Below are 27,804 nucleotides of genomic sequence, written 5' to 3' on the forward strand. Positions count from 1 at the left end.
CTCCAGCTGTTCTCCCTCCTGCTTTTCACAAGGAACATCAATATGTTTTCAGCCTGTTGGCTTCAAGGTCGATGCCAAAAGCATCAGTTGGGAAAGACCTGCCAGAAATCCTGGGAAAGAAGGAAACACCAGTATTCCCATTTGAACGAGGGTGGTGGGGAAGGGGGAAGGGAGACAGGCCAGACCAGCAGGTCCCAAGGTCACACAGATAGCATTGAAGAGCAGGAAATTGAATCAGGACATATCCTGTCCCAGAAAAGGTCCTCAGCCTCTCCAGCACCTCCCAGGAGCACAGACCCAGCAGCCCCAAGGTGTAAACAGCCAGCTGGAGTGTGAAAAGGTCTTGAGCTTTGAACCATTCAGCCATCAGCTGGAAGAACCACCTTGGTCAGGCCAGTGCTTTCTAGGAAGACAGGATGGTGATCCCCAATTAACCTTGATGCACCCCATGATATCGGAGTCGGACTTGGATGATCCTTGTGGGTCCCTTCCAGCTCAGGATATTCTGATTGCAGTAAATGTGTTCTACTGTGCCATTCTTGTCCACACCAAAGAACCAGAAGCTGAGCAAGCTTTAACCTTGCTGTTTCAAGTGCCAAAAGCTCTGAAAACACATCCCAAAGGGCCTCAGGGACAGCCTGACCTTAAAAGCACCGCAGCTCCCAGCAAGTCTCACCCTTACTGCAACAGAGCTTAAAAAAGAATCATCTTCCTCTTGGCTACATCACCTCCAGCTGCTGCAGCCACACGTGCAGGGTAAATGTCAGCCCCATCAAGGAAGTCTGTTGGGAAGCAACCCAGACCCCTTTGCTGTAGACTCACAAGGGCCTCTCAAAAGCTTGGCTTTAGCAAGGAACTGCACTTCTTACCTCTAAAAATGGCAGCTAAAGCTGGAGAGGGGAATCCATGGAGTGTTAGGTGCATCCCAGGTGTGTATGGGGACTACACAGTGCTCTCCTCCCCATCAGGCCATGAGACAAGGAGAGAGCCCACTAATCCACCCCTCACCAACAGGATAAATCATCTCGACAGCTGCTGAGAAGACCTCAGGCCTTTTCACATCCCCTTGTGTTTTAAAAATAACATTGATTAAATTTAGGAGGAGACCAAGGCAAAGTAAACTCAGGAGAAACCCCCGAAGTTCTGGAGTAAGAAGACAAAACTCACCATCTTGGGAGGAGCCAGGACCAATATCACAAATCTGACCTCACAGGAGTTCTCCCCCCAGTTCTGAGGCCTCTCCAGGCGGCTGATGCAAACGTGACGTCGCTGAAGGGACTTGATAGTGCAACTGTCAGGGAAAACGGGATCGTTAGGCTGGGCCCCACAACACAAGGCATGATCTCCCCTGGTGCACAAGGTATAAAAACACATTTCAGCTTTGGGAAACACATGATGTTGTTGGTCTATGACTTCTGAAGTCTTAAATAGTGACTTTTAGTTACTATTAGCCCAACTCTTTTGTACAATGGGACACCCAAGTTTTTATGGGAAATACCTTTCAAGATTTCGCTGCTTCTGAACAGCCAAGGAAACAAATGATAGAGAGCCCAACACACTGAGTGCTTGCAGAGCTACAGAAGCTTCCACAAAAAAAAAAAAAAAGTCTCTTATTAAAAACCACCTGCATTATTGGAAAGCAGATTACACTTCATTTCACCTGATCTCCCAAAGTGCTTCTGGAAACATTAAGGCAAAGTGCCAAGCCAGTACATCCCCACTCCTGCCTCAGGCAGACCTCTCTGTTGTAATGGCTTTCCCCATTTGCTCCCAGCTGCTGTTTTCCCTTTTCTGGCTCATGAGCGTTACAGAAACCAGGCTGATCTCCCTGCTCGAGATCCACAGAGGCAGGATTAGTGCTGGGAGGGAACTCCTTGGCTGTGATCCAGGGGATGGGATGGATGTTTGACTCCCAGATCCAAGAGTAGCAAAAAAAGTTGCGTGAAATAAACAAAGGGATCATCTCCAGAGGCTGTGGAAGACCAGGTCTGTCTCCACCCTGGGGTATTTAAACAGAGCTGGGACCTGGTTAGCTGTCCCTTTTACTGCTGGGAAACTCTGGGGCTTGGTGCAGTGGCAGCAGGTGGGTAATGCCAGCCTGGAATGCAGCTCTCCTGTTCCATTTAAAGCCACCAAGCACTTTCCAACCCTTCTGTAAATCACTGCTGAAAAATGCACACAGGGTTTGCTTACAGACACCTGGAAGAGGTGTGGAAGTGTTTTCCTACCTCAGAGTGGTTTTTCCCCTCCTTTTACCTGGTTCAAAGTTATTTCAGCTGCTTGCTCCCTTTTATTCATCTAACAAGCACCTATCACAGTCCTCCAACAGGAGGATTTATTTCTCCAACTTCTCTTCCATAATCCCAGCCCGCTTCTTTCCTTTTAAGATGTATTCTCATCCCCAAGCACCCTGAAGGCTGCTTCCTTAACAAGATCTTTGGCTGGAGGTGTCCTAGTCAGGAGCACGTTGTATTTTCTATCAAGTTCCTCACAATTTGCATTAAAAAAAATTTTAAAATCACACCATCAAGTATTTTCTTACTGAGTTTGACTTCCTGATCCCAGACTGGAAGCAGCCTGCTTCTGTAAATTAATCTCACAGAGGCACTTGTTTGAGAGCAACCAAACAGCTTAATTAGAACAATACAGGGCATGAGAAAGATGACACTATTTCATTTATTTCCTAATTCCCCTCCACCACAGCCTCTTGTGCTTTTTGTACTTGAATCAGCTTTGGAAGAAAGAAAGATCAAGGCAGGTCCTAAGGTGAGGAATAAATATCTTTTGAAGTAACTGAAAATAGAGTGCAAGCTACACTTGTTTTCACAACCAAAGCCAAGCCCCTGGTTGCAATCCAGCTGTGGCTGGACAGCAGACAAGTCTCCTTGTGTCACAGCTCAACAAACCAGTGGGGACACGAACTCTGGGCTTTGGACCAGCTGGAGAACCTTCAAGTGGCCCAACACCTTCAGTTCTCTCACCTTCACCCACCTGGTCACCAGCAGTGAATGATTACTGCACCACTAGCATTAATTCTGAGCTCGGTTCTCAGCATTTCCATACCTCAGCTGCTGAGCTCATCATTTAATCTGTTTTGAAAAGGAAGGTTTGCTGGGCATTTTGAACATCATTTCTACTCCAGGCATGGCCAGAAGCAGGCATCAACTACCTGTGGCTCACCAGCACTCCCCAGACATCACCCCTTCCCTACCACGTGCACCAGGCAGGACCTGACCAAGCAAGAAACCACTGAAGTACAAAATGATTTGGAAGAGCCTATTACAAAGTGCAATAATTAAGCAAGCCACATGTTCTGGAGTTTTCTTTCTCCCTGAGTGACAGGGTTATGTTTCAGCTCCAGGAATTGTCTCCAGGGCTGTGTTTTCCAGAGACAACAGTGCCACAATCCCACTTCAGCTCAAGAGCTTTTTGGGTACGGAGGGGAAAACTGGACTGTAAAAACCTGAGCTTTGCTACTGGGTCTCTTCCACAAACAAGGTCATTTTCCTGGCAGCCACCAAAACTTTGTGTTTCTCTTAGTCAGGAGTTCACTGTCTCCTTAAGCTGAGGGACTGGGCAAGAAGAGGATCTCACAGCACTGAATGATTTCACACTGAGCACATTTACAAGACACCAAGAAACTCACCATTATTAACCATTTTTATCTGAAATAGTTTTATCCACAGTGCTGGAGTTTGAGAGCTTCCTCTAACTCTTCTGAGCTCTATGGACACTGACACATGGATCTAAATCCCAACAGTAAAACTGCAAATTTCCAACACTTAGGTCAATGTACAAATAATTTAGATCAATGACACCTTTCCAAATCAGGCTGGAGTTGATTTAGTGAGGACAAAGCTGATTAAAAGCAGATTTAAACAGGTGCCACAGAGAAGGTGGGATATACCTGAGCCTGGCTGCATGGAGGGGAGGAACAGTGCAGAATGCAGCCTCATCTGAGTCTGCTCTCCCTCTGTTATATCCATTTATTTGGGGGAAAAATGGTGTCTCAATACTTCCAGTGCAAGGCCAAGTCACTCCTGCTCATGCATCATTCAGCAGCTCGAGCTTTTCTTCAAATTTAAACCATTATTTAGCTGACTCAAATCCTATTCCCTAGTGTAGCACTTACAGCTCCCACTTTTGTTTTAATTCCAGAATCCAGATACAAATACAATACTAACCAAAACTGCAGTGCCAACTAGATTTGTGCAAATATTTGTAAAGGATACAGAAAATAAGTTCCTCGGTTCACACGGAGAAATCCCAAGTCAAGCAAGACTGCAGGTAAAAGTCAGCACAGCTCAGGCCAAGAAGAGTCACTTTCAAAATGAAATAACTTTTTTAAAAGTAGCACTTAAATAAATTCCCACAAAGAAAAAAAAGCTGGAGGGTAAATAGCCAAAGCCCCAAAAAGTGAGAACTAGCAAGACATTTTCAGCTGACTCTAAATCAAGTCTGGTTTGGCCAAAGCCTCCAAGTTCCTTTTGGTTTGAGTTGAGCTACATTTGATTCTCCCTCGGTTTGGCCAGAAAGCTGAAAAATCTATTTTCACCCAGTATCAGTCACACCAGGAAATGCTGGACAATGATTTAATGAGATGCCAGGTTGTGTTCTCAGCAGTTTTATCTTGATCCCCCTATAACTGAGCTCATAAAAAGGGCATTTAAATTATAGCACAAATTCTGCTTCCCTGTCCTCCTCTCTGCCTCTGGTGGTGCTGAGGGTGGCACTGGCATGGTGAGAACTGGCAGTGCTCCACCAAAATCCAACATCCACAGAGTCCCACGTGCCCCAGGTCTGCCCCACACCCAAGATGTTATCAGAGTAATAACACATTGCTCAACCAAATCATAAAAAGGGTCAAACTATGGAGACCTAAGAGAAACAGAAACCCTCATTTAAAAGGGCAAGAAAGGAAGTTAATTCAGAAACAAATTATCCCTTGCAGTAAGAAAAAGTGCCCAGCAGAGGTAATCAGCCAGCCAGCCTTTTCCTGTCCCCACACAGAACAACAATGACACTTCTTGTTCTCATCCACTGCCAATAAATCTTCCGCTGCTGAGCAGCTCCAGGCACAAGCTTTGGGAAACCAGGATCTGCAAGTGAGCAACGAAGCTGTGGCCAGGCCAGGCAGCTCACCCACAGCTTGGCACGGGCTGGGCTCAGCCACAACGTCCTCACTCCAGGCTGGAAGTGTTTTTGGCCTGGGAAATACACCTTGCTGGGCTCCAGGAAGACTTATCCTCTCCAGGGGGAAGGATTTCCTCCAGGTCAATGAGTATTGAGAACTCCTTTCCATCACACACCACCTACAGGAGCTCTCCAGCACCACCTGGGATGGGCCAGCACGAGGGGGAGCGGCCCTTAAAAGAAAATTTATTGGTTCTCTGAACTCAAAGAACATTTGCCAGATGTTGGCTGTGGCATTTGGGACATGGTTTAGAGGTGAACACGGTGCTGGGTTAATGGTTGGACTTTTCCAGCCTCCATGATTCTGTAAGGAGACATCTCAGACCCTTCAGGTACCAAAACAAGCCATTTTTCTTCTTCAGAACCCAAATTCCTACTGCAGACTTTGAATCTGAGATTTTCTTTTCATGAAACAGCACCTGCAAGAGCTTTAGGTCTCCAGCATAATCTGGGAAAACCAAAAAAGGGTGGAGAAGCCCTTAAAAAAATTATATGGTTCTCTGAGGCCAAAGAACACTTGAAAGATGAGGGTTGTAAATCCTGGAGAAGAGGCTCTTGCTTACAAGGCTCCAAATCTTGTAATCATTCCTCTAAATGAAAATATTTGTTTTAAGCAGTCCAACTGTTTTAATTTCCCATTTTGCCCTTTAATCTGAGGAAGAGACAGCAATGAAGCTTCTCTATCTGAAATCTGTTCAACAGCTGAATCAGAGACAATGGGACTTTTCTGGAGACCCACAGACCTCTGGGTCAGGAAAAATCCTTCAACATGCAAAATGGACTTTGCACCACTTCTGTTGAGAGAGACACCAGTCACATCCTTCACACAGTTACACATTAAATTTGAGATCTTACTCCTCAAATTTGATTATCTGAACAGCAGCCTTGCTGCTTATCCAGCATAATCTCACAATACCTATTTTTGAAAGGCTACCTGGGTTGTCCTGAGTTAAACTCCTCCCCAGGAGTCACTGCCACGACAGGCTACATCAAAGCCAGAAATTCTACAGCAACACCGAGCACACAAACCACTGAACCACTCTTTGCTTGCAGAGAGGCTTTTTTCCCCTCTGCTCTGCCTGTTAAAACAGCTTTAGGAAATCAGTTTAATGCGCAGTCCATGTGCCTTAGCAATCCAGCCAGAAGAAAAGGCTCTACAACTGCTCCATCCAGACTATGGAGCAGCTCGATTTCATGTTTTTTCCAAGGATTCAGCTCTGGAAATCAGCAGTTACACCTCTCTGCTGGCAAGGAGAATACAGCCTGGAAGCTGGGATGCCTGGGGAGCTCCATCAGCTCAGGGACATTTGTTCCATAACCCACCCAGCTGGTGTTTCTCCTAGCAGGACAGCAGAGAGAAAAATTCACCAGCACCCAGTTAAGCCATTTTTAAATCATATATCCTTCACTCCAAGAGGAAAAAATTAAAAATCAGGTATTTTCATCTTCATTTTTCAGCCAGTGAAAGAAGGAATGGGGTGTGATAGGACTTGGCTTGTGATACAGTCACTTCTTCACATGTCCTTCACTGGATTAGGAGGGGTTTCTTGGGCTTTCTGAGGCACAAAACTGCAACACCAAACCCAGCAGCTCCCACTGGAGCTTCTTGCCCATTTTTCCCAGTCCAGACATGCAAAGCATCCAGTTTACCCCTCTGTGCTGGCATCATGGCAGGTCTGGGTGGTCCATGAGCTGTTCCAAGCACCCTCCTGGCAGCACCTCTGCCTGCTTCAGTCATTCCATGCTGGAGGAGCCCCAAAACACCTCCTGAGGTCCCACCAGCAGCTGAGCTGCCACTTAAAGTAACTGAGGAAAACTCCCCATTCTGGGACAGGATTATCCCTCGTCCCAGGTTCTCCAAGGAAAACAACCACCAGCAGCTTCCCAGGGAAGCAGCAAGAGATCTCTGTGCCACTTTGCGTCCTCCTGTTCTGGCAAATGCTGGAATAGGAGGAAAAAAGAGTTGTGTCCATAGTTTCAAAGGTATGAGATCATAGTCTGGACTGGTGAAATTCATCTGAAACTCTCAAGATTTGCCTTCTAGTTAGGAAATGACCAGGTACACAAATAGAAATCTTCGTTCTTCCAGAGCTGGATCCTGCTGGTCACTGGGGCATGCAAGGTTTTGCTGCTCTCAGCTCTCATTTTAATGGAAGAATCCCAAGTTTTCCATAAACTGATGTATCCTGTGATGGCTTCAGCAAGATCAGGTTTTGGTCATTCTTGACAAACCCAGCCCTAAAGCCTGTTGTGAATCAGAATTCAGTTGTTTTCCTGGACTTCACTGGAACATTCAGACCTTGAGATCTTCAGTTCCTCAAGGGCTTCTTCTGCCCTGTGGCTGACGCCCAGATCCATATGGAATGTCTGGCTTTGCTGGAGCTTCCCTAGACCTGAAACCATCAGGAAAGCACCAAATCCAACAGAAGCAGAAGAGCTGTTTCAACCCCAGGTCCTCTCCACTGCTCTTCCCACTGAGCATAAGTCAGATACGAAACAAGAGCCCAAAAGAGAGGGAAACACATTTTTGTCTCTATTAGGAATGTTCTTCTGCAGCCAGGCTCTGCACAACTCAGTGAAAATCCTACAAAAACCCTTCCTTTCTCACCCCGAACTAACTTCAGCTGTTAATATTTCTCCTCATAATCCATGCAGAAGCAACACCACCAAAACCTTATCTCTGAGCTCCTCTTCCTCATTAATATAATCTTATCATGATGCTCAATTCTATCTCATCCACCAGGAATTAAAAGTTGGTTAAGATGCACCAACCCAGCAGCACTAATTTAAAATTTAGCAAAGAGTATAGACCAAATACAAGGATAAAGAATAGCAGATATCTTAAAGGTTCTTCCCACTCATATGGAAAATTTTTTCATCAACAAATTCCTTTTACTTCAGAGGTTTGGAAGCTGTTTTGCAATCTGACTTCAAGAAAAATGTAAGATCTAAAAATATGGCTCACAATCTGTTGCACAATAACTCCAGCAGAAATACAGTGCAATAATTAGATAATTATAGTTAATAACTCATCATTGCTTTCCCACCACTTTCTTCTCCTTCTTCAGAGCAACAAAAGGAAGAAACAAGGAAAGTTTTGCACAAGACACCTTCAGGCTGTGAGCTTATTTTTCAAATCATCTCTTGTCATAGAAGCCAGGATTACTCACATGGATGCACTTAAAGCTCTGGCTCACTTTCCTAAGAGGCTGAACCCACCCTTTTCAGTCTCATGTATGTAATCACAGCATTTGTATCATGACCTTTCAAATGCTTTGGCGTTAAGGCAACACTCCCCAAAACCCCTCCACAGAGATGTCTCATCCCACAGGAGAAACTTCCATCCTCTGCATCAGCAGGACCTACATATCCTTACTGCTGTTACACTTCCTATGGCATCCAAAGTGGAAGAAAATTGCCCAAAAGTCCTCTTGGTTGAGACCATTTTACTTTATAAACTCATTTTCTTCTTCGTGTTCCTGCTTTGTACGTGCCAGGTGTAAAAAAAAGCAGCACACGAAGCACAAAGTATCATCCAGCTCACTTCTTTCTCAGGACACAGCCCTGATATGCAATCGCTTCTTTTTCACACTGAGATCACATCCTTCTCTTTCGTAAGAGACCAAAAACAAGCGGGAGATTTTTCCTTGTTTGTTGATGGTGTTGTCTCCTTTTTGAATTTTTTTAAAAATCCTCTATTTCTCTCCATTTTCCCCAGCCATAAGGAGAGGGCAGGAGAAGAAGTGCCAGCAGAAGGAAAGCTATTGTGACAGTTGTCCCAGCAAACTGGCTGTGAAGGCTAAAATATGTGCATGCCTTTAGGCACCTATCCCACATATCCCAGTAATCTCTCTGGGAATTAACATATTTCTTGACAACTTGACTTCAAGACTGCACAGGAATAAAGCAACAGAGTCAAAAAGGCACTGCTTTGGTTGGCTCAGGAACTCAGGCTCTGGCCTGTCCCCTGTGAAGGGACAGCCTGGCTCACCCCACAGGCCTGACTTGGAGACAATAACTTCAAACCCCAGTTCTGGTCAAGTGCAGGCTGGGGTGAAGCCACCACATCTCATAAATCCCAGGTGACAGAGTCCTTACTGTCTTAAGGGCCTGCTCCAATGTTTAACAGTGTTGACAATTAATCAGCATCCAAATTAACTGTCCAAGTAATCAGTGTCTAAATAGTGTGGAATGTCTGACTTCAATTTTCAGCTACAAAGTTTGGATGTTTCCATCAAAGGACCTAAGAAATCTTTTGGTACAGGCTCCCAGACTTTGGCAGGCAAAGCAGTCCATGAACCAGTTTGCTTGTCCCTTTGAGAAGTTCGTTTATTAGCATTTCTCAGTAATTAGCATTTTCTGGCTCATTTTTTTCAGCATTCTTAGCTCATTAACAGCAGATTTCTATAACATCCAAGAGCTGAATGCCCTGCAGGGACTGTGGTCACCTACTGCATGTGTTTGCAAAGAGGAGAAGCCCAGAGAGAGACTGAGGATGGATGGAACAGGCACCATGATCTCAACCCAAAAGGACACATTCTGAACCTCTGCTCTTCCCAGCAGCAGGAAAAGCTTTGGAAGGCAGTGGATTTTGCTCATTCAGCCCAGGTACTTACATGATACAGAGCCAGGACTGCTGATACTGCACCCCCGTGACTGTGGCTGTGACCCCTTGAATTGTGTCTGATAAGAGGTGAACTGGGAAAAGAAGAGAGGGAAACATCACAGGCTGTCCTCGTTTATTCTGCAGCTGTAAATAGCATTTCCTTCTAAATGGAGGCTGACTACTAATCCCAAGCATTCCCATCTGCCCAGTGGACTGATGCAGGGGTGGGGGCTGACAGGGAGAGATGGAAACATTTGTCCTGCTGCTTTTGACTTGTGTCCTTAAACTATTCACAGCTTAGAAAGGCAGCTGCTTTCTCCTCCCAACATCATCCTACTGCACTACTGGGTTATTAGATTAGCATTATCCACCACACACACACAGACAGGACTGGGAGGGGTGTCACCTTCCCAATCCCCTGCCCTCTCTCCCCCTCTTCCCAGCTACTGCTCTCACACTATTTTATGGCACTACTTACTTTTCGTTCCTTATTGGCAGAAAGCCTAAATTAAAGGGGTTATAAATGCGAAGCTCTAAGACAGGTAGCAAGAAGTAACCAAAGCATGAACATGCTTACTACATGCTCAGGACTTGACATATCTGTTAAACAAATTCACTCAGGCTGTGACAGTTACATTTGAGGTGCGATGGACATGTTTGTCTATTCATTCCTGTTGACTCTGAAACATCAGGGGTGCCTACAGAGAAACAATGCTCAGTTAAGCTTCTTTGCATCTTGGGCTAAAAGGCGGCGTTTTTAGACTACACTACGACATTTGTTGATAGCTTAAGGTGACATCAGAGCCAACAACCTTGGCTAGGGCTGCCCTGGTTGAGCTTCTGGAGGAAAATCAAGTGACTCCCATCTCCTCCAGTGGGCTGGGAGTGACACAAAGGCTCAACCCTCCCCAATTACTTATCCAAAGCAGGCAAAATTCCCCAGCCTGTGTGAATTCAGGTGGAGAATCACAAGGCAAAGGAGCCATTGCTGACAAGACACCAGCAAGAGTCTCTTGGCTGAACAGTGTTGTCGGAGGACAAGCAAACCAAAAGGGTCCACGCAGACAAGACACCCCAGTGCTGTGGACTCCTCACCCCAGAGAGCACCACAATGGGTGATCTTAACGGAACAGGGGCAAGACTCCACCAAAACACAAAAACCGTGGAGAAATGAGATCCTTCAGTCTGAATGACATGGAAAAAATCAACCCAAGGTGTCACATGCAACGTGCAAGCCTGGGGACCACACAGTGCGTGTCCAGCACCCCACCATGGCAGGGATGGCAAATGAACAGCAGCCCACCAGCCAAAGCAAACCAAGAGCTGATTACCGTTCCCTTCCCGTGGCGTCCCTGAATCTGTGAATAAAGTGTTCATGATTTTTTCAAAGTTGCAGCTCGGCTCCATGTTTTCAGGATCCTCCGCGAAGTGTTTCAGCATCTCCCGAAGAACATCGTCCAAGGACGTGGCTGTTTCATCCAGGATGATGCTGGCTCTGGCCAAGAACCCATCCAAGTCTCGTTGGGCTCTGACCTCCTCCTCAAAGTTCTTTAATTTCAGGTACTGTGTTGAGAAAAGGTCAGAGCATGAGACAGCTGTACACAGTAACAGCAAAGTAGAATCTGGGTCCTTCACAAGCAGTTTTGCTGAGGTTACCACCTAACCAAAGATTCTATTGGCCATCCAGATCACAGGAGAAAATGAATTTTATGCATTAATGCATTTAAGGTTTTCATTTTCAAGGCTTATCCTAGTAGTGTGCCCATAGGTGAATTCCCAGGTACCTTTTATACACTTACAAAGAAAGCAGAATTTAAAAAAAAAAAAAAAAAAAAAAGGATTTTTTTTTTTAGCCTAGAATAAAGTAGAATAAGTTGGCCTAAAAGCAAAAATGTTTAAGGTAGCATTTAAAATCCTCTTTAGGTTCAAGTAATTCAAGAAGTTTGAAAAAATGTGGGAAAGTTATTTGGGAGAAAGGGACCCTGAGCTCAGCAGCATGAAAAATTACCAGTATGAATCTCAGTGCCAAGTCAACTCAGCTGTCCTCAAACTGGAAACCAGCTGTCCCCAGTGCTCCCAGTTAGGGATTCTAAAGTGGAAGGTGGGGAATGCCATCCAGCCCATCACCTTTTCTGACACTTGCTGAATTTTACTTCTTTCCACTTCCATGGAAGTTTTCTTCCTTTGTGGATTTAGCTTTCAAGCTATAATGAAAAAAAGACAGCAGAGGCTGAAACTATCCCAGCTCTCTGCTGGTTCCTTCTGCTGTCCCACACTTATTGGCCCCAGTGTATTCCAGAACCTCAACTCCTTTCTGTACCTGTCATCTGTGAAGGTGATTAATCGAGTGATCAAACTACAAGTGCCTCGTTCCCATTGCACAGTCCTTGGAAATCCACACACAGAGCACTGGACAAGGAGGGCTGGCAGTCCTGTCCCTCTCCTCCAACAGCCTAAGACTGAGTGAGGAAATGGAACTGTGCTGTTATGTGGATCTTCCTTCCGGTGGGAAGGCTGCCAGGCTGGAATTCATGGTGCTGAGAACCAGATTGTCAGGAGGTATTTAAACCCTCAGTTCCCCTCAAGCTCAGTAAGAACCAAGCTCTGAATTGCTTTCACAAATCTGATCCCCAGCTGTCTCCACAGCCAGGACCATGCCACGTTCCCCCCAGGGTACAGGGCCATCCCAGAGCCTGACTCATGGGTGCCCTCCTTCCATGCACACTCTCTCTTACCTTTTCCATTTATAGACACAGGCGAAAAAATGCTAACATCTCCCTAATTACTGTAATTATCACAGCAACTATCAAGTTGTCAGTACACATCCATTGCAATTAGCACTGTTTTACTTTGCATCAATCACTTTTTCCACAGCATCCTTGAGAGGGAGGATTCTCTGAAGCATTTCAGCTCCCACCCGGAAGGCTTTGGAACCATCTGCTCGTAGGAGAGGAGACGGTGACAGAGCTACAGCTCCACCTCAGAAGTGCAAGCAGTGAGTCTGCCTCACATTGAGGGCAGATTATCACACACCTGTAACAGGAGTTTTCAAAATAGCAGAGGTGGCTTTGTGTCACCAACTTCTCCCCCGCCTGAGGGAAGCAACCAGAAGCAGAACAACAGAAGGAGAAAGTTAAGGGACAGCAAAAAATTAATCAAAAGCGTTCATGTGGGTTATTAGCCCAGATCACAGAATGATGGAACGGTTTGGGTTGAAGGGACCTTAAAGATCATCCAATTCCAACCCCCTGCCATGGGCAGGGACACCTTCTACTATCCCAGCTGGCTCCAAGTCCTGTTCAGCCTGGCCTTGGACACTTCCAGGGATGCAGGGGCAGCCACAGCTTCTCTGGGCCGAGGCCTGCCTCACCATCTTCACAATAAAGATTTTTTTGCTAATATCCAACCTAAACCTACTCTCTTTCAGTCTGAAGCCATTTCCCCTTGTCCTGTCACTCCAGACTATTGTAAATAATCTCTCCCCATCCTTCTTGGAGCTCCCTTCAGGTACTGGAAGGCCCCAATCCATCTCAATCAACACTGATCCTGCAGTGGGTTGTGCATGACAGCACCAGCAGCAGCTCACTGCAAGGCAGAAGGATTCAGCTCCAGCTGAGCCACAAGCTTCAAGCAATGCCTTGGGAAAATAACTTTCCATGCCTCAGTGCTGTTTGATTTCCCTGCTGCTGGTCCTTTAGAGGAAACAGGGGAAAGATCCACGTTTATCACCCATTTATCACTCCCCTGACATTAGGGAAGATATTATAGAGTCATGGAATGGGCTGGGTTGGAAGGAACCTCAAAGCTCATCCAGTTCCATCCCTTTCACGGGCAGGGACACCTTCCACTATCCCAGGTGCTCCAAGCCCTGTCCAGCCTGGCCTTGGACACTTCCAGGGATCCAGGGGCAGCCACAGCTTCTCTGGGCACCCTGTGCCAGGGCCTCCCCACCCTCACAGGGAAGCATCTCTTTGTAACACCCAACCTGAATCTACTCTCTGAGCTTAAAGAGGCTTTATGCACATTAAACATCACAAGGCAACCAGCCACCATGAAAGGAGAAAAATCCATCACTCCCTGAGACACACTAAAATCAAATTACTGGAAGCACTGGCACAGCAAAGCCTCAGCAACAGCTCAGGCACAACTGCTGCAGCCAGGACCCCCGCTGGGTTCAGGGGAGATTAATGAATGCTCCCTCACTAATATTTTTAGCTGGATAGTCAAGTCACACCAGGAAATTTGATGCTGGAAACTCGATGCTGGAAACTGCTCAGGAAGAAATCCAAGCCAGCTGCCCAACAGTCATTTGAACAGCTCTGGGTATCCTTGATTGCAAAGCTCCACGTTGCACCGTGACAGGAACAGAGGCTGTTGTGCCAAAAAAGGGGGAAATACTGAAACAGCCTCTCCTGACTCCAGGCAGGCCAAAATCACACATTTTAACTCATCAACAAGGCTCAAAATGCAAGATCTCTCCTGGTTGGCTGCTCTGGAGACACCTTCACTTAGAGCCACTGGCAATTTTTTTATGGTGTCCAAAAAATCCCATTCTCCTGAGCAGAGCTGTGCCTTGGGCCAATTCCCTCAGAACCACTCTGTGATGGTGATTAAATAGTTCAATCTGTGTGAAGAAGCCCTTATTTCTGCCCACCGAGTGCCCTGCTAGATAGCAACTTTCCTGAGACACAAACTGCCCTTCCAGAACCATAGGCTACCACCAGAGACAGAGACAACCTACAGGGAAACTTCTCCAGACAAAGCTTCTCACTTCTCTGCTGGTGATTCCCCCTTCCCAGACACTTGGAGCCATCATCTCCATGAGTCAGGTCCCAATTTCCTTTGCATTTGAAGCACAAAATTTCCACTGATCCTCCCTGAAGGGAAAAACTGGCAAAAGAATCTTTTTCTCAAGCCCTGCTAAAGCGCTCTGGTATTTGTGGCTCCGCAGCACACTAAAATGCTCAAGCATGAACTGTAGGCCAGAAAAAGCAGGAATCCTACAGCTCTGAAAAGGAAAAACAAAATAGAAGAGACACTTACGAGTTAGCAGTTTCCAACTATTTCTTATCAGAGGCAGATCCTGCATTTGGGCTTAGAATTTGCACTTTTAAGCGATTAAGTTCTCGGGTTACTTTCAGTCAAGTGTGTATGACTGAGAACCTTGGCACTGGGATTAGACAAGACAAATTAGGGAGGAAGACATTTTCATTCCTGAGCATGGAATAGCTTCTTTTAACTTCCATTATTCTATACCAAACAATGTTTTAATATTTCTTTGGTGCTGGTGGCTTTGTTTTGGGTAGTGTTTTCTTTGGTATTTATTTGCTTTGGGGTTTTTTTGTTAACTTGGAGAAAAGGTTTCTAAAGCTATCACACATTTTTCTCCCACTACTAATTCGGCCTTCTGGAATATCTTTTCAGGATTTGGGCTGTCTTAGAGGCCTAAAGCAAAGCAGAATTAAAGAGCTCTCTGGGATCCCCTAAAAAGCCCCCAAAGCTTACAAGGCTACACAGACTAAAACCTCAAGTTACAACCTGCAATGAAGGCTGAAATACAAGACCTCAGGCACTGGCCCAGCTGCCCAGGGCAGTGGTGGAGCCCCCATCCCTGGAGGGATTTAAAAGCTGTGTGGATGTGGCACTTGGGGACATGGGTCAGTGGTGGCCTGGGCAGTGCTGGGGGAATGGGTGGATTTGGTGATCTTAGAGGGTTTTTCCAATCTAAACGATTCTGTGATTTACCAGGATCAGTGATGCTCCAAGCTCCCATGACAACAACCCCTCCCTCCAACCATCAGGCAAGAAGTCAAGACAACTTAAAGCACCCTGAGCCTCACAACCCTAAAGAGAAAACTTCACATGGTATTAAATACAGAATCAGAGAATTAAAGAATGGGTTGGGTTGGAAGGGACCTTAAATATCACCCAGTCCCACCCCCTGCCATGGGCAGGGACACATTCCACTATCCCACACTGCTCCAAACCCCGTCCAGCCTGGCCTTGGACACTTCCAGGGATCCAGGGACAGCCACAGCTTCTCTGGGCATCCTGTGCCAGGGCCTCACCACCCTCACAGGGAACTTATCAAAATACCAACTCTATTCCTCCCTGAGTATTTTCTGTGCATTTCCACAGCCAAAGGCTTGGAATAACACAGCCTATACAAAGTTTTTTTGCACTTTCACCTTATCATTAGTGAGTTACAGTCTCAGGAGCAAGTGTAAACTAAGAGTGGGCTCCTAATCCTCCTCCTAGCCTGCTTGTTTCCAGGCATTTCACTCCTGCTGAACCTCGTGAAGGACGACTGATTAGCTGGAATAAACAAGGAACCAAATCCCAGCCATGTCTACTGGGTGTCTCTGCTCCCAGCTCCACAGCGCACACTTGGATCCCTGTGGAGGCAGCTGCAGAAGAGCGAACGATGAATTAACATGTCAAGGAATTGTCTGGGACAAAAAGCAGTGGAACAATCAGAATTACAGAGAGATTGTTTGGAGAATGAGCAGCATGTGGCTTTTTAGGTTTAAAGAAAGGGAGAGGAATTCAAGAGAAGAAGCATTTTAAATGCCTTTTGCTTAAGCCAGTGACAAACAGCCCCTCAGTGTGATCCTTTTCTGTACTTCTGGGCAATGAAAAAACCAAATTGGTCACACAGCACCTCTACTTACCTTCCTCGATGTGTGCAGTAACACGCAGCCAGCACCTTCACTTTCAGCTGCAAAGATGGGAAAAAAAAAAACCACATCAGAAGAGTGTTACTATCAGAGGTACCTGACAGGCAGCAGGAGCCAAGCAGGAGGCTCAGGAGGAGGTGAAGCATCACTCTCTTGGCAGGGGATGATCTCTAGAGAAAAGCAGAGATTCAATTTTTACAACATCTCCCATTTTGGAAGCGTGAACCAAGCACAGGATTGGCATTATCTGGTCACTTGGGGATTGTGTCTTGCAGATTTTTTTGGCTGGATTTTTATAACTCTGATGTATTTTTACTCTTTCTTTCTCTCCCCCCTGCTCCACTCCCCAAAAATCTAACTCCTAATCCTTTAAGTAATCATTTAATCCAATGCATCATTGTTTGATAGATTGAGGCTATGATTTCATGAGTCACCCTCGTTTGGAAACCCTCCTTGTCCTCGTTAAAAGAGTCAACAATAACAGCCAGGCACTTCCAAGGGATTGCAGGCAGTGACTCCAAGATGAGCACATTAATGTCCTGTCAACTCACCATGCTGCCTCCATAAATCTGAGGAGAAAGCAACACAGCTCTTGGGAAAGAAAACTGCTGTTTAGGGACTAGTAAATGTCATTTAATACACAGGATGGGGGAACCCGGGAAATTCCCACTTCGAACTTCCAAGCGCCAACAATAACATTTTCTTAAGAGTATCTACGAAGCCCTTTTTGGGTATCAGCTACAAAACAAAACCAAACCAAGCTGTACTTGCCAAAAGCCCACTCCTTGCATCCAAGGCAGCCTCTCTGTGGCATTATTTGTCCCACAGGCACTTTTTGTGCAGAGGATCATGGAATGGTTTGGGTTGGGTTGGAAGGGATCTTAAAGACCATCGAGGTCATCTTCCACTTGACCAGGTTGCTCCAAGCCCCATCCAACCTGGCCTTGAACACTTCCAGCCTGGCATCCTTCTCCTTAAGTTCTCCAAAATACCCCCAAGCCTGAGCTGCTACCAAAATGAAACACATGAACAGCTTTAATTCGAACGAGCACAGCAGCAGCATGGAAAAAACCCACTGAAGACCAAAACCTTTCCAGAGGCCAAGCTGTGGAAAACTACAGAGATGTAACACGGAGTTACAGCTACTCAGATGAGTGCTTTGCTTCTTTTGTAGATCTCTACTTCCTACCCTGTAAGAGCTGCTGCAATCCCATGACTTGGCCACACACCTTCAAGCCAAGCCCTGCTACTCTCCAAAAACTAAGCTGAGGGTGCAACTCACGTTGAAACTCCAGAAAAAAAGCAATTGATTTTTGCAAGCAGAAAGCTGCTTTAATCAAAATCATCGCTGATCAAACAGAGATTTGAGTCTTGCCCTCGATGGGGTTCAAAGGCTCCAGCTCAAAATGGGAGCAGAGCAGTGGAGAAGAGGGAAAGGACTGACTTCATCTTCCCCTAAACAAAATGAGGTGGTTCAGAGGCTTTGGTTACATCACCCAGCTTCTCCCAAATTTCACTTGGATGCTGCACATGTGACTAAAAGCATCACTTAACCAGACAAGTCTGCTGCTACAACAGCCCAAATTATTCCTGCTTTTGACACGCCTTTTGGAAAACATAAGCTGTTTCATCTAAAAAAGTGCTATTTATTATTAAAAAGCAAGCACCCAAATAAACCAGAAACATCAAGCATTTTCCCCAGGCTCTCACATTTGTAGTTCTCCAACGCTCACTTACCCAACTTCCAGCCTAATTACACATGCAGAAGTACGTGGGGAGATTTGGAAGTCCATAAATATTCATTGAGGAGAAAACATGTTTTGGTTTATCTGCTTTTGCAAGGCATAGTTCGGGAAAGACAAAAAAAACCCACAAGCCCGAACAATAGCAGGCACATGCTGAAGAGAGAGCTGCAGCCTGTCCTCATGGATACATGGAAATGCAACAGAAATTCAGGTTGTGCTTTTATCAGGCAGCAGCTCTTGGTTCTTCTTATCATTTTTGAGGCGTATCAATCTTTGCTGACGGCTCTCTCACGTACCCAGCTGGAGGAGCACCAAGTGCTGCTTTATCAACACAAGCAAAAACATCTAATTACATCTGTTGGAGCAGGATCTTTCAAACTTCTCAAAAAAGCTGTTCTGGGTATGGAGGTGGCACTTTGGAAAGCCCAGAGCCTCATTCATCATTCATCCCAACAACACCGCTCGGATTTAATCCAGGCAGGAAGATGGACGGATACGGTGATCCCAGTTCTGGGCTGGTATCTTAAATGCTCACTGGAGTGCTACAACATCACTCAGGGATAGCAGCAAATCCACTGGAACATGACAAAGGGGAGGGAAAAATACACAGAGACTTCTCAAGTGCTCTTCTGCCTTGCTCACATTAAATATCCATTTATTTCCTGCTGGGCAATGCGGGATCAAACTCTGCAGGAGGTTGCCCATGACACATCCAAAGCTCAAGCCCAACCACCACCAGCCTACCACCCATTTCCACCCATTTCCTCCTCTTCCACAGCACCATCTCTCCAGCCAAGGAGGGGGTAAAAAGATCCAACACCCTTGGCCCTTGCACCTCCACAGAGGAGCCCTTCACGGGAATGACATGGATACAGAAAACCCTGGATCCATCTTACAAGAAACTCCCCATCAATCTCCTCGGCAATGTCTCACTGTCAAGAGCAGTAACTTGAAAATCTCAATATTTGAGATATCACACCTGAATGCCACAATTAAGCACAATGAAACACCACGAGGAGGTCAGGACCACATGAAATTTTCATGTCGATTTTTGCGGCCCTCCTTGCCGGACAGAGCAGGCAGCAAAAGCCTATTTTAGGCAAGAGAGCGAGCGAGGGGCATTATTGTGTGTCCTCACAGCTGAGGGAGAGCTGCCAGGGGTGGCTGAGCTTATCTGTTGGGCTCTGTGCCAGGTCCTGCCCAGGGGAAAGCCAAAAAGTCAGCAACGCATCTCCGACATCCCCTGGCAGCCACATCAAGGCGCCACGCGCATCCCGAATTTCTGGGATGCGTGCATGCAGGCACGGAGCCTGACTGGGAATGCCACGAGTGACTCCCGGGGAGTTCAGTTCTGACAACGCCGAGGAATTGTCAACATCAGAACTCGTGGCACACTCAGGGCCCTGCCTCTCCTTTTTATTTCCCACCATTCTGCAAACGGGCCCCATCCAACTTCAACACAAACGAGGAGATTTAATACTTGGAAGTTTATTTGCTCAGTTTCATCCCAGCTGCCCTAATAATATCCCTGAGAACAAGCCAGAGAAACAAAATCCCCTCCTTGCTTCCCCTCCACCCCCTCCTTAGGTAACAACATCTGCCATGCAAGCCTGAAAACAACCCCCTGAAAGTCAAATACCAAAGTTTAAGGCTTTTCACCTTTTGTCTTGAGAGATCTCCTTTCACCCAAGATCCCCTTCCCTTATCCAGGCGTCCAGTGCTGCCCTTAACACCTGAGAAGATCCAAAAGCCTTTGGAGCAGAGCCACCACTGGATGCCTGCAGCATCTTAAGACTGTATTTTATTTTGAGATAAAAGGAGTGGAAATTAGAGTAAAAGAGCTTTTTGGCTGTGCACATTTCTTTAGATCTACAAACACTCCCTGGTGCATCTTCATGGTAAATATATATGCACAGTAAAATAAATCAGAGCAGAATACTACATTAGCACTTCCACCTTTTTCTCTGAAAAATAACAAGGATCTGGTGTGAGTGGAAGTATTTAAGGTTTGGAGGGCTTATAATTTGAAAAAAAACCCTATTTTATCTTTGTTTTTTATCAGGGGTCTGCCCAAATCTAAGACTCAGCCATTTGTGCTGAACCACACTGCGAGCATTTGTTCTGCTTTTCAAATCTGCCTTAAAAATACATAAATACAACCACATCACCGCATGGCATGACAGGAGTTTGTGAGGAGCAGTGGTGACACCTCTAACACACCACTGGCAGTGAGGGATTGCACAAGCAGGATCTCAGAGGGATTCTTTGCTTCGCTGTGCTCAGCCTGGGCTAATCACCATCAGATTTGAGTAATTTTGGTTAAATACTGTTAGATAAATAACTGTGCCTTTATTATCCCATATTCCCACAACAGGTGATGGGCTGAGCTCAGGAGACATCCTAAAGTCAGTGTTCATCCCACAAATTCCCAGGTTAAAAGCAGGTGGGAATAAGGATTCTGAAACAGCAAAACCAGCTGGGCATGTGAAGGCCCATCCCTCATACTCCTGGGTGGGGAATGGGGAAGAGAGGGGACAGCACAGAGACTGAGCAGGGATAAGGTAAGCGTGTCGAGTGTGGTGTCACTTGTCACACCCACATGCTATAAAAGCCAAATATTTCATGAAAAACCCCACCTGTAGTAGGTTTTGTTGATCAATTTGGGGCAGGGGGAACATGTGCATTTTTTTCATGCACTCTAAATCCCACGGGAAGCTGCTCCAAAGGACCAAGGTGAAGCACGGAGAAGGGAGGCCGCTGCCTCCGTGCAGAACCACCCGCGCTCCCCCCACACCTCCCTCGGCTTCCTAAGCAGCGCTTTGAAAACACCCTCGTCAGGAAATTCGGAGGGAGGCCGTCCCCCCCCCGGCACACAATTGGTATATCCACTTTCCATTAGAGGGTAGGAAGCCTCGGGAGCCCAACATCCCACTCTGACATCAAACTGCTAAAACAGGAGTTATCAGATGGAACGCGTGGGTCAGCATTGTGCCTCGAGACATAAAAAGGACCTTGGTATTAATGTGAGGAAATGTGACTATTGTGTGCAGAGTGATACCCATTCAAGCCCAGACCACTTGTCTCTGGACGCTACTCTCCCTGGAATATCCTTGGCGCCAGCATCCAGCTTTTCTCCTCGTCCCCTTGAAGAAAAAAGTCATCTGGGCAGGGCCTGGGCCAGGACTTGGATCCAGTGTTTTGCCAGGAGCAGCGGCGGCGGGCGTGCACGTGTGTGCCTCTGGAGCGGGATACAGGAAACTGTTGATTCTCTGTATCTAGGAATGATCAATTGTCCGCAGGGTGGAACAGCCTTTAATTTCTCCTGAAGCGTAATTCGTGTTCCGCTCCTTCCCCCCCCCCACCCCGGCAGAGCCACATCCTGCTCTCCAATTGGCTTTTTGCTGCCGTCAGGAGTTTGCTTTGTTCTCCCCAAAACTGCTGCAAGCACCTCTAAAATCACCGGTCTGAGCATCAGCTGCAAGTGGGAAAAGTCAAGCAGCTACAGCTCCACAAGTCCTTGATAAATTGTGCCTAAATTGAATCAAACCCTGTGCAAACCCCCCCTGTAATGTGGGTAAGGAGAAGGTGAATTATTTCAGAACCTCAAACTACAAAAATGACATCCGAAGAGCTGTTTTAAAACCCCAAACTACAAGAACAAGATCCAAATCATTGTTTTAAAACCTAACACTGAGAAAAAGCCAAGGTCCAAATGATGAAAGTATGTGCCTGGCTAATTTAAGGGAGCTGCAAAGGAGATCAGAACGCTGTGACTGATGGCAAAGATGTGTCCCCACGTAGTCCAAAGACTCACTTGCATCACCTGTCCATTAAATTTAAGGCCCAGCCTAAACCAAGCTGCTGTATTTATTTGCAGGGATTTAATTCCAGGCGTGCTGCAGGTAAAGCTTTCCTGGACAAGGGCCCGGAGTGCCAGGACAAGGGGGACATTTAGATTACCTGAAAAAGAAGTTTTTTTACAATGAGAGTGGTGAGGCCCTGACCCAGGTTGCTCAGAGAAGCTGTGGCTGCCCCTGGATCCCTGGAAGTGTCCAAGGCCAGGCTGGACAGGGCTTGGAGCACCCTGGTTTAGTGGAAAACATTCCTGCTCACTGCAGGGAGGTTGGGCTTGATGACCTTTAAAGGTCACTTCCCACCCAAACAATTCTGTGATTTTACTTGCCAACATTTGTTGTGACTTCAGAAAAAGCCGCAGCCTAAAAACCACCCCGATCTTCCCCCAAAAATGCAGATCCCACGTCCAAAAGCCTCCAGCTTCAGATACATACCCACCTTCCTGTTAGAGCTCCTAACATTTGCTGGAAACAAATGTTACCACCAAAATCTAAGTTACAAGCATGAAAAGCAGAAGAGAATTAAAAAACCTTTCATCAGTTAACGCAAGGAAGCACTGAAACACCCAGGAGAAATGACCCAAATGTCACTGCTGAGCAGCCTTTTAGTGCTCAGGCATCTGCACTGCTTTGGGCTCATTATTCCCTGCAAAGGCAGCCAGTATTCATTAAAAATAAGACAGGCCATACCTTAAACCCCAGATTTCTTCAAGCCATCCTGTTTTTCACACACCTGTGCACAAAACCCAGCATTTTAGGCCAATGGTCAATTGTTGGAGTTTTATGGCTCGTGCTGTGTTGGTTCAAAGCTGAGTCCAACACGGTGATCTTTTAAAACCAGAATTATAGTGGAGAGCATCCAGTTATGCTCATGGAGAGCTGCACACACATCACAGAGACCAACAGCTCGACTGGATGATGCAGAGCTGTCACTGCATCTGTAATTTCACCTTCATTGCCTGCCAGCACCTGGACCCCAGGGTTCCAACTCAGCCCCTCTCCAAATGGGAATTTTGGATCTTTTAGCCCTATATTAATGGGCAGCAACCTCACAGCAGCTGACCCAAAAAAAAGTCTCCAGCAAGAGAGAGTCTGGGGAGCACATTCAGCCAAGAGACCACATTTTGGCTCAAACATTTCACCCAGAATGCAGGAAAATGAGATGAGGATGCAAAGATGTCATTCCCACACTTGGTTTGCCTCTGTGTTTACAGAGCAGCAGAGGATTTTGTAGGATCCTGGTGCAGCAGCTCCCTTGGGGTAGGAAATGAAGTGTTTGGGGCATCTGGCATTGCCTGGAGAAACCCTACTTTTACTTCCTCCCTCCTTCCCAGCTTGTCTTGCTCTGGACAATCCATGCAAAGGATCATCTCCACAGTTTTGTTCCAGGAAATCAAAGCCTGAGTATTACAAAAAACCTCCCAAAGCTTCCCAAGAATGGCAGCAATGGAAGGGAATTTCTGAACAGGGAACAATTCACTCCCAGACACACCTCAGCTCTGGCATAATTAAACCTCAGCTTGGGAATTGGGTGGTTTTTCTCAGAAGTTCAGGGTTATTTTTCTTAGAAGAGCTTAAGGGGCTCATCTCAGCCACCTTCAGCCACCCAAAAAGTCACCCCTCCAGGAGGATCAGCTGCACCCTCAGCAGCCACAGACTGATTTATTTGTATAAAATCCACCCTGGAAGAAACTTCAGTAAAACCACCTCTGAAAAAGGAACTGATAGCCCAGATGACTCCAATGCCTGGACTCTGATGAATTCTTTGCCTAACAGTGAAAAAGCTGGATTTTGGCTACCTGGATCACTTTGATGTTGTAATGAGGGAAAAAAGAAAAGAAAAAAATACCTCTTTTCACACATGTCCATATTGAAAGTCTGGACTTTTGCTCTGCCTGAAGCTCATTTTAAAAATCATCATCCTTCCATTTCAAACAGGACCCCAGCATACCAGAAGCCCATTTTTCCTTAAAAATCCTAAACATCTCAGCTGAAAAAAAAAAAGGATACGACTAATAGCACCAGCACAAAGAGCAGTGCTTCAGGGAAATAAGGAAGCCTTTTTTGTCCTGTTTTGAATGGAAGGGAAAACACAAAAAGCCCAGGAGGACACACAAGGAAAGTGAACTTCTTCAGATGCAGAAGAATCCACAGCATTCACATTCCTCATCCCCAAACAATGCACCCCACGGCATTAAGTCCACACTTGTCATAGCAGAGCACAGCTCCCTTAAATCTTTCAATTAAGATGACATTTGTAAAATTGCAGGCTTGGAAATTGCTGGATATTATTCCTAAATTCAAGTCATCGCTCATAGCCAAAAAGCAGACTCCGAGATGGTCAAACAGGGCTCCAGGCCATGCCTAATCTGCATCACCATTCCCAATAACTGCCTGCTGCAGATCAATTGGGATTTGCATGTAATCTAAAAATAACTTCTAACAAACTTCAAGGACTGTCTGACACTGTGACACCGACAATAATCCAGAGCACGTGCATTTAACCTCTAAAATAGCCAGTGCCCACACAGGCAGGTGCCAGCTGCTGGGACAAACCCAGGCTGCTGCTGTGTCCAAGAGCTGCGTTTTCCCAGGCACATCCCACGAAATCCAGCTTCCACAAAATGGGTGGGAAAGGACCTTAAAGATCATCCAGTTCCACCCCCTTTCCATGGGCAGGGACACCTTCCACCAGACCAGGTTGCTCCAAGCCTCATCCTACCTGGCCTTGAACACTTCCAGGGAATAAAGAAGGCTAAGTTATGTCTAATTTCAGAACTATTTATCTTATAATTGAAAACATTTTCTAGAAAAACAAAATGGTTGCTACCTCTAAGCAAGATTGTCACAGCCACCAGCCCCAGAAGAAAACACTTCAGCTGTATGACTTGATTTCTGTTTTCTCCTAAAAAAACCCCTCTGTTTCTCAGACTTGGCCTGGCACCTTATGGGATGTCAGTTCAGATCTGGATTCCCTATCTCTTCACTTTTCAAAGGATTCACTAAATATCAGCACTGGCTTTTACGGGAAATTAAGTGAGCAGGATTTTGTTTGATTTTCTGCAGAAAAAGAAGTTCAGAGTTGCATATAAACTGAAACAAAATGACGGGAGTTTTTGGTGAAGGGCTTGGCTGTCTTCCTCCCTCACCATTTACCACAGGCAATACTGAAGATATGAAAACACTGAGCCACAAGCAAAGTTCAAGGATGGGTTGGATGGGGCCTGGAGCAACCTGGCCTAGTGGAAGGTGTCCCTACCCTTAAAGAGATAAGTTTTAAGGTCCCTTCCAACCCAAACTGCCCTGATCCCATGAAATCCCACGACCAGGAACAACCTCCCTCCCATCCCCGTTTTTGGGGGTCACTCACCGGTGGCGCTGGGAGTGCCCTCGAGGTTGACGTTGACGAAGAAGCGGATGCTGTCCCCGGACACAATGGTGGAGTTGACGCCGTCAAAGAGCTCCTCGCCCGCCCCTTCCTCCTTCGCATCGTCCGTGTCGCACTTGAGGTACCCTGACAACGAGATGGGGGTGCCATGAGAGGGCCGCAGGCTGTCCTTGGGCCCATCCTTGGACACCGGGGGGGACGAAGAGTCCGAGTCCGACTCCGAGTCCAAGTCCATGGCTGGCAAGGCCTCTGCCGCCGCTGGGGCCTGGGGAGGGGCCGCTCTGAGGGCCCGTGAGGGCCGGAGGGTTCAAGAAATGACCCCAGTATGTTTTGGGGTGGCCTCAGGGGCTCGTCCCTCTGGCCTCACACCAACGGTGTGGGCAGCAAGGCCCAGCCCCAACACCTCGTGCCCCTCAGGTAAAAAACACCATAAGGATGAAAATGTTGACCGGGAACCATAAAAACACCACCAAAAGCAAGAGCTGTGCCCCAGCCCACCCTGAATCAAACACCTCCACCGGCCCAAGGCCACGCTGCTGTCTTGCAACGCAGCAACTTGAAACTACAGGTGGAAAAATTGAAAAAAACAAAATTAAAAAAAAAAAAGAAGTTTCCAAGAAGACACCTGATATGGACAGAGAGACCCACAGCTCCCCACGGGGCAGAGTAGAAGGTCACTGGGGGTGGCACCACAGAGAATGTGAGACAAGTTTCTTAATTACACCAAACAACTCCTTAGCCTTTTGCAAGGCTTTAATTAGAGTTTAACCCAGCCTCCTCCAACAGCAAACTGGCCCCTGCAACATCTCGTTATGGAGCAGCTGGAGGACTCTTGTAGCACACTCATGTATCATGTTTAATTGGGAGAATTAGGGACATTTACAGAATGTCGATTTTTACATTACCAGGATTATTCAGCAGCTTCTTCTCATCTTCTGACAAGTCTTTTATGCCTAATTTGAAGCAGGAGGGAGATATTTCATTAGCTGGCTCTAGGCACTACAGTGAAATGAAAAGGGGGAGCTTCAAGGCAGAGGCTCGAATGGAAACTAAAATATTGATGCCTTTTTTTAAAGCCTCATATAAGCAAATGTGGAGGCAGCAGCTGAAAGCAGCACATGCTGCCTCTGAGAGATCGAGCCGACAGTTCTCCACCACAAAACACAAACCCAGAGGAGTGAGGCCACAAACAGGAACTCAGTGACACAGGACAGGGGCTGCAGCATTTCCTGCCACGAGCTGATGGAGCTCAGCATCTCCCCAGAGGGCTCAGAGGGTGCAGTGGGGCTGCAGGAGCTTCAAGCCTCCAGATGAGGCATCTAATTGCTTATGAAAGGTGTGGAAAACCTGATAAAGCCCCTCAGATTAAACCCCCTCCTGATCTTTGCCTCCTTCACCTTACAGCTTGACAGGAATAAATGTGAATGAGCCCTTTCAAAACTGCTCTGAAGACTTCAAAAAGCATCCAAGGTGCTGCTGTCCCCATCCAGCAAAGCACACCGAGGGTATCACCCTCTGCTGCTGGCACAGTTTAGGGTGTTTGCATCCCTGCACGATGGAAACTTGTCCAGACAGAAAAAAGTGAGGTGAGGAAAGTACAGGAAACACCTGAACACCGCGGGCACCATCAGATACGAAACCTCTGCTGGCAGGTGTGGCAGGTTGAGGGGTAGCCTGTGTCCTGGAGGGATGGACAGCAGCCAGACAAGGTGCCTGCTGCCATCAGAAGTACTACAAAGTCCCACACAAGCATCTCGATCCCAAACTAAGTCCCAAAGTTGGGGTTTGGCTCCTCCAAAACGCATGACGGACACCGTAATCTCTCCTCAAAGCTGAGCACCCACAGTGCTGACATTCCCCCCCATGCCAGGAGAGTCTGGGCAACCCTGCAAAGGAAAAGAATCAGCCTGGGGACATCTTTTTCCACCTCAACCACCTCCAGAATTGCAGCCTCAGGGAAGTTTTGAGCTTCTTCTCCAACCTTCCCACTCACTGGGTCAGATGGGACACACATAAGATGGTTTGAGCACCCAGCTCTGAGAACATGGGTGAGCTTTTCCTTCCTGTCCTAATGGAATTAGATGGATAAACAAGGAAAAGCCAAGCAGGGAAAAGTATTTATTCCCCTCCCCACCCACTGAAACTTGTTTGATAAGAGGGTGGTAGTGGTGGCCCCTGAAAACAGAGAGGGCTGGAGACAGGACAGAAGCAGCCCAGGAGCTAGAAGAAGGGCAAGGGTGGAGTAGGATCAGAGGGTTGGGCAGAGGTCAGCGAGGACTCTGGCAAGGAAAGCATCCTCTGTTCCTCCCTCTTTAGGGGAGGAAAGAGCAGAACAAAAGGC

At 46.6% G+C, this 27,804-nt stretch overlaps 1 protein-coding gene across 6 annotated transcripts in view; it reads right to left on the reverse strand.

The window, feature by feature from the left end:
• The window catches only part of SLC4A11 (solute carrier family 4 member 11), a 93,891-nt gene that overhangs the window by 39,850 nt on the left and 26,237 nt on the right, over positions 1-27,804 (reverse strand). For 5 of the 6 annotated variants that reach the window (XM_042053099.1, XM_042053097.1, XM_042053102.1 and 2 more), the window contains 6 exons: positions 25,446-25,589; positions 16,471-16,517; positions 11,131-11,362; positions 10,435-10,497; positions 9,810-9,891; positions 1,168-1,291 (listed from right to left, as the gene is read on the reverse strand). In XM_042053099.1, coding sequence (XP_041909033.1) covers positions 1,168-1,291; positions 9,810-9,891; positions 10,435-10,497; positions 11,131-11,362; positions 16,471-16,517; positions 25,446-25,589 — 692 coding nt within the window. The remainder of the gene's footprint in view (positions 1-1,167; positions 1,292-9,809; positions 9,892-10,434; positions 10,498-11,130; positions 11,363-16,470; positions 16,518-25,445; positions 25,590-27,804) is intronic. The other variant, XM_042053098.1, reaches the window with a different exon arrangement.

This window comes from Corvus kubaryi, unplaced genomic scaffold, assembly GCF_017639235.1.
Source record: "Corvus kubaryi isolate FWS band 111438036 unplaced genomic scaffold, C.kubaryi_AGA036_p1.0 split1-131, whole genome shotgun sequence".
In the NCBI taxonomy this organism is placed as follows: domain Eukaryota; kingdom Metazoa; phylum Chordata; class Aves; order Passeriformes; family Corvidae; genus Corvus; species Corvus kubaryi.